At 41.0% G+C, this 7346-nt stretch overlaps 2 protein-coding genes and 1 long non-coding RNA gene across 10 annotated transcripts in view; 1 reads left to right on the top strand and 2 right to left on the bottom strand.

Moving 5' to 3' along the window:
* The window catches only part of pgrmc2 (progesterone receptor membrane component 2), an 11907-nt gene extending 10827 nt beyond the window's left edge, over nt 1–1080 (bottom strand). Inside the window, exon 1 of the mRNA XM_032526524.1 lies at nt 684–1080. Coding sequence (XP_032382415.1) covers nt 684–1026 — 343 coding nt within the window. The 5' untranslated portion in view covers nt 1027–1080. The remainder of the gene's footprint in view (nt 1–683) is intronic.
* LOC116695953 (uncharacterized) overlaps nt 1–7346 on the top strand; it is a 23029-nt gene that overhangs the window by 5929 nt on the left and 9754 nt on the right. The window lies entirely within an intron of this gene.
* larp1b (La ribonucleoprotein 1B) overlaps nt 2616–7346 on the bottom strand; it is a 39492-nt gene continuing 34761 nt past the window's right edge. For all 8 annotated transcript variants that reach the window (XM_032526503.1, XM_032526505.1, XM_032526502.1 and 5 more), the window contains 2 exons: nt 6130–6257; nt 2616–4075 (listed from right to left, as the gene is read on the bottom strand). In XM_032526503.1, the coding sequence (XP_032382394.1) occupies nt 3824–4075; nt 6130–6257 (380 nt within the window). In that variant the 3' untranslated portion in view covers nt 2616–3823. The remainder of the gene's footprint in view (nt 4076–6129; nt 6258–7346) is intronic.

Here is a 7346-nt window from a genome sequence, read left to right on the forward strand (position 1 = left end):
CATCCCACAAATGCATGTTCCTTACAAATGGGGGACCATATGAAAGGGAACTAATCAGGCTTCCCAACGGTGTGAAATTTATATATATATATAAAAAATGAAAGTAAAGAAATGGAATATTTGCTCTACGGTACACATTTGCTCACAAACGTCTTCCCTTTGCTGCTATTCATTTGCACAACAGAAGTCAGTGGCCCCACAAAACACGTATTTTCTGCAAAAACTAGCCTCTACAGTAGTAAATATTTTATTAATTATTATTCGTTAAGGTTCAAACATTGGTGCATATTGGAGCTATATGAGTGTAAACAAGCAGCGGCTCCAGACCAGACACCCAGACAGTGCAGTGTGTCAATGTGCGCGTCAACAAGCTAACAGGCTAGCTGGGTAAAATCTCCAGCCTTTAACTTTAACTAAAAAGTTTAACAAGTTAAGTGTTCAAACATATAAAGTTTAGAGGTGTTCATGCATCATCACAACAGCCGCGACCCCGAAACAGCCGTGCTAGTTAGCTTACAGGTAGCATCCTATTCAATAACACAGACAAAGCCAAAAGAGCTAACGTTAAGCTAGCTAACCACAACCGTTTGCGCCCAAATATTTGGGACAACTCACCACAAGCGGGGACGTGTCAGCTAACTCACCCGGTTGTCAGCTCGTTATCTACCCATTGCCCTGCTCACCTTTCCCGTAAAACTTTTTGCCGCTGGTCACGTCGAAAACTTTCATGTTAACAGCCATTAGGATGCGGGGGTTCTGGAGTCCGTCGTACTCCCGCAACTGCTCCAGAGAGAAGTCCCGTCTCCTCATCTTGGGAAGCGACGAGGCCTCGTCGCCCTGGGCCGCGGCGGAGACGAGCCTCCTGCCCCACCGCCGGTACACCACCAAACAGACTGCCACAACCAGAACTAAAATACTGATATTCAGCAACATCGCGCCGAGGCCGAGCCCGTCCGACTCGTCCGCTGCCCCCTGCCCGCCGCTTGTGTCAACTGATCCGCTCGAACTATCTCCATCGTCCGCCATACTGCACGGTTAGCGCCTACCCGCCCCTGGCCAGATGCTGCGTTCAGGTCCTGTCGGGTTAGCGGAACCACCAGTTGAGCAAGCGGTCTGTGTTGTGACATTGTGTTCTATGGTGCAACGTAAAACTGTCCATCTGCAACTAATGATTACTTTTACTGTCGATTATTCAGATTCCCCCCCCCAGATTACTCAATAATGTCTGCAAATAGCGAAACATGCCCATAACTACTAGTATGTGTGTGTTTAGTTCATATTCATTATTTGATACATTTGAAAACGTCAGCTTCAGTTTGCCCTTCAATTAAAAGAAAACAAAATCAATCTAATTAAAATGAAGCAAGACAGTATCATCTTACTTTTTGTGCATATGTAGATTAATTAATTTGATATCAAATAGGCCTTTATGATAGTAGTGAAAATAGTAATTTTATTGCATCATTTGGCATTTGGGTTACTTATTTATCTTTCAACTTTTAGTGGTTACACATTGTTCTTTTTAATCCATTTGTAAAAATCACAAGACATGTTTTAAAAACTCTCACTAGTTTGGGGCCACCCAGATTCAAATTTAAAACAAATTAAACCACTAAACATTAAAACGAATGTAATTATACAGGAACACTTGACAGCCCCATCCAGAGCCACTTAGAAAGATTGTACGAGCCACACCTGAAGGCAACAAAACATGTCTTGTCTCATCGTACATCCAGGATCTTAATTTGAGGGGACGGTTGATGGTTTTTGTCCCTCTATCGGGACCCGTAGTGTCCCAAACCAAGTGCCAAAAACTTAAAAATAATGCAGAAATTTAGACTTCTTTAAATATGTACTGAATATAACTGAATATTTCTTTCCTAATGGTATGGAACTATGATCATATGAGCAGAATAAGGGATTTCTAGACTAATATATGCATTTCAGATCAAATAAATGATCACAAATGTTATATTGTTAATTAGCTTTGTTTCTTAACTTCACACCTTGTCATTTCCCCTGTGTTGCCCTTTTTATTCCATATTTTATCTGAGTGCTATTAGCACACTTTATGTAAACACATTCCCCTCATATCTGTTTACTCTGTTAGAAGGGATAAGTGTTGCACTCAGTGGAAACTTGCTTTCGGTTTTCAGTTGACTGAGATCTGTGTTGTTAGGAACAGAAACTAAACCAGGCTCTGTGTCGCCCTCGGCAACACAAGCATGTAAATGTAAATGTGCTGTATTTACATAGCGCTTTTCCAGTCTTAACAACTGCTCAAAGCGCTTTTACATCTACAGGATACATTCACCATTCACACACATTCATACACTGTGGCCGGGGCTGCCATACAAGGTGCCACCTGCTCATCAGATATACATTCATATACATTCACACTCCGATGCGCAGCACCGGGGGCAACTCGGGGTTCAGTGTCTTGCCCAAGGACACTTCGACAATGACTGCAGGGGCAGGGATCGAACCACCAACCTTCCGATTGGCAGGCAACCGCTCTACCACTGAGCCACAGCCGCCCAAGAAGCCCAAGCAGATACCAAGAAGAGAGAGAAATGTGCAGAGTGCGCAGGACAGATCACACAAACACAAGTTAATACAATCAACTGTTATTTTATAATTTTTTGCATTTTACAATTCAAGACTGTGGCATTAACATGCATTGCTTTATCCTAAAACACACTCAAAACCACACTACCGATAAAACAAATCAATTCTTAAAATCAAAAAGAATAATTGAATAGCAAATGATTTTTTATAGTATTTACATTTTTTTTTTTTAAATTCAACTCTAACAACCTCTCCAAAGTCCATCGATGAAGTAAAGGAAAGTTAATTATTTAAGTGCTTTAGAGCACAAAGCCTCAAACGTAATATGAAGTCAACTTCAAGCTAAAATATACTGTAGTTTTATGATGCTAGCTCACACCCGAAATTCCAGCAGAAACATTTCTTATTTTATAATATTAAACAGCAAAAGCCATTAGAAACTGCGATGATTACCTAAGACTATTTCATCAAATAAAGTAAAAATAAAAACAAAAATAAAACAATAAATTAGACTACCTCTGACTGTAAAACGGAACTTAAAAGTAAAGCGTCCCATGTAAATGTGTCATTATTCCTGCAGTTTTCCTGATTGGAAAACTAACATGATCCGTTTAGCTGTGATGGTCAAAACATCAGGGAACATCTGTTTATGGGCCTCGGGGGCAGTCCTTCACAAATTTATGACTGCAGCTGTCAATTTGATTGTCATTGTAAGAAATAAAAAAAACCTGCAAGTGGTGTCAGTTTGGAAAACATTTAAGAAAAAAAAAAGAAGAAAACAAAAATCAATTGGGAAGACTGAAATTTGGACTAGTTTGTCTCTGGTTGCCCTCCCCTGCCTGGGGAATTAGATGAAGGCACACAAGACTATCTGCTTTATCTCTTATTTTGGCAGACTAGAATCCCAGTTCAACGGGCTGAGAGCTCCTGATAGGCCGGAGCTCGTTACAGATCGGGATCGACAGAAGTGTTGAACAGTTTTGGCATCTGAGAGAATAAAAAAGGCAAAATGCAGGGAATGCATTTTTTTTGTTTTTTTGTAAACGTTACGAGCTGTCACTGCCTACGCTTGCTTGCTTTAAAATGAAATGCACAGATAAAAACAATCAAATTAAGTCAACCACGCTCAATCTCTCTTCATACCCAAACGGTTTCTGCTGAAAAGAGCCGACGCGGATCTCAGAGCTGCAGCGGCCGCCGCCGCCGCCTCGCTCTACATCTCTTCTATCCAGACTCGCGCCTACTGGAGCGAGCTTCATTTGTTTGGTGCAACGCTGTCCTTCTTCCCGGCTCCAGACCCGGGCTTCTTCCCCTGAGCGGTGGCAGTTTTCTGGGCGTTCTCTTTGGGTGTGTTCTGTGCGGCAGCAGCGGTGGACGCGGAGGTGGATGGCTTGGAGGCCGGCGTGGGCTTTGAGGTAGTGTTGGAAGGATGTCGCCGACGCCTCCCTTCATCCCCTGCCGAGGATGAGAGACGCCTCCTCCTGCCTCCCTCGTCTCCCATGGGCGGCTGCGGGCAAAGAGGTCATTACATGAAGACAGACCAATCAGGCAATGTTAACAATTTTTTTTAAAAAAGCCTAGTGATCTGCCACCCACACCCCAAACTTGTTCAACGATTCAAAAAGAAGTATCTGTGTACGTTTGTACCTATTAACAGAAACACTGGACCAATCAGAGCTTAGGGAGTGGGGATCATTCATTTTTATTGATACTGATGCCATTTTCCAGACTGCTTAACGATCCAAGACTTTATTGACACCATTATCTTTTCTAGTATTTGGTGGAAAGACGAGACAACAAAAACTAGTATGGCTTTTTTTGCAAAAACTGTGAGTCTGGGACTTGACTTCTTCTGCATCTGATTCAGCAGCCCACCGAGCGCTGCTCGCCGTAGCCGGTCCGACTAGGTTTTGAAGGATTTGCGGTGGGGAGGCTAACGTTAGTCTTGATCTAGGGTCTTTACGCACACACTGTGCTTGGAAATCACGGATCTATTTTTAAGACATGACGTTATATGATTCACTAGTCTTGATAGCAGTATCAATAAGCTCGGACCTTATTGATAATCAGGTTTTGAGAAATTAGGAACCGGGTCCTTAATAGAACCAGGTCTCAAGACCCATCCCTAGATCTTAGTGGGCTGGATTAGGAATAGTGAAGTCAACCAAAAGAACAACAACACATGAGCAGAGTGTCAGTATCAGCAAATGCAGTAGAGCAGAGATTTATCGATGAGTTGTCGACTAATAAACTAATCGTCAACTATTATAAAAAGATTCTCTGATTCCAGCTTCTTCAATGTGATTATTTTCTAGTTTCTTCTCTCCTCTGTGACAGCAAACTGAATATTTTTGACTGACTGATTGACATGTTTCACCATTTTCTGACACTTTATAGACCAAACAAGAGATTAATCGCCTTTGAAAATAATCTTTAGTGTGTTTCAGTGCCTGTTTTGTTAATCATAAATTCAATGTAGAGTGAGGTTTTTACAGTTACTGTTACAATGTCAGCAATAAATGACCTGCCTGCTATGTTTGTCACAACTCACAAAAAAGATTCAAGATCCATCCTGTGTGTACAAATCACAAACTCCACTCCGGATTATAACTTGGAATTATAGAAGATTTAATGTTAAATGTGTTACAGGACGGTGTTTAAATGTCTAGAGGTTCAATATCTTTTTTTTTTTTTAATTTAAGTAAAATGTGTTTGTCTTCTCTACAGGTTCTTCATACGGGATAATAACGGCCCAGCGATCAATTTAAAACTTTTCAAGATATGTTTTCATTTTCAGATGAACAGATATTTGTGTCCTGCAACATTCTTGTGTGCTTTTTTGTTTTTTTTGCTGAATGAGGAATCGTTTTCAAAAACGATTGAATGCGACAGCGTTTAGCTGAATGTTGGGTGTAACATTTAGTTTAACATTATTTATTGCTCTTTTTATTACTGTACTGTTCGTACGACTGCTTTATCATAAGATAAATGCTGGAATAATGCTACATTTCAGTGGATCCTTCATTTATTTCTCATGACTATTTAATATGTTGGTAGAAGGTGCATTATGTAGACGCTGCTATTGAACTCAGGCATATCACACAATTCAGTTTACAGGAAGGTATTGATATTTGTTATTGGAATTGGTTTTGTATTATTACAACTGGTGTGTTTGACTGTTTAACGTCTTATTTTTTTAAGATTATTTTTTGGGGCATTTTTAGGTCTTTATAAGTATAGGACAGCTGAGACTTAAAAAAAATAAACTGCGGCCGCTGCGCTGAGTAGTAAACCTCCATATATGGGTCCCGCTCTACCATGCTTATTAAAACACTTATTGCTGCCAGTTCATATTCATATTCTCATCCTTGCATAAGAATATAGAGCAGTTGGGGGGTGTCTCATGTTATAATGCTCTATGCCTTGTTTTATCTGTTACACAGTGAATATTGAACTGTAGTTTACTTTTTTCACAGTTATCTGGCAGAAAAAAAAAATAATTACAATCCCCCCTCAAATGGTTCAGCCCTAGTTTTGTCCATGCGAGACATGGAGACTCACCACCACCCTGAAGTCCTCCAGGTTCTTGAACTGGGAGAGGTGTTCCTTCAGCTTTGGGTCGATGGGCTGGTTCTTTATCTTAGAGTATTTTAGGAAGGCCCAGAACTTCTCCAGTCCATACAGCTGACCTGGGGGAGGAAACGGCACAACGCAAAACTGGTTTAGTAAAAACACACACGTCATTGTCAAATGCTACTTCCAATATAAGTGCTCACACACACAATCAGCAGTCCACATTTTCCGGACTGGGTAAAATCTTTTAATCTGATTTGCTGATTTTATAAATAACTATTTTTGTGTGCAAACAAAACCCAAAACCAATCCCTCTTTATGTTGTATTTCCACTGTATGGAACGGCTTGGCTCAGTGTACGTTGCACAATACACGTAGACATGCATGTGAGCAAACTGAAACAATATAACTTGTACTGTATACAGAGAAGCTTAGCTGATTAAAGGCTTTATTTATCAGCTTACCAGCTTTATTTCAAATGAAACTCCTTGGACACTGAAATTAATTATGTTTGTGACTCCAAAGTACAAAGTCTGGCTGCGGCCGGACGTCTGCTGGTCAGTGTGCCACAGCTCTCCGACACGTACGGCTCGAATGGGAACGCCGTTATGGAACACCAATAACTCAGCTGGAAATAAGTGGTTTTACTGGCAACCCTGCCTTCTGCTTCACTGAGTCACTCGGTGTTGAAAGGGTTTGAGAAATCGACGTTAATGCTTTTTTTCCTCTTTTAACACATTCGGCTTAGAGAGGTGAAATCTGCAAAGTGAACTTTTAAGCCGATTTACAGGACAAATAGTGGTATTATCTAGCATTCATAAGCTGTACAACAATCAATAAATGGTTTGCAACACACAGATAGAAGGACATTTGTGTTCACAAGGGTTAATTAACATTTGTTAAAGGTGCCCTGCCACACGTACTTCATGACTTTGTGGTAATGTCTGAAGTTCTACCATGGACTCTGTACCTTGGTTACCTTGTTTTAAGCCATTCTAGCGTGTTATAGAAAGCCTGCAGGAAGACTCTGCTCGATTTGGGCTGGTTTATTAATATTCACCGAGCTAAGCTGCTTGACTCTGACTGGCTAACCGCTAGCCAATGAGAGCCTGGCTATCAGCATCCTTTGTGGGGTGGCAGTAGCTCAGTCAGTAGGGAGTTGGGAACCAGAGGGTCGCTGGTTCAAGTCCCCATACAGACCAAAG

The sequence above is a fragment of the Etheostoma spectabile genome, chromosome 9 (assembly GCF_008692095.1).
Source record: "Etheostoma spectabile isolate EspeVRDwgs_2016 chromosome 9, UIUC_Espe_1.0, whole genome shotgun sequence".
Taxonomy (NCBI): domain Eukaryota; kingdom Metazoa; phylum Chordata; class Actinopteri; order Perciformes; family Percidae; genus Etheostoma; species Etheostoma spectabile.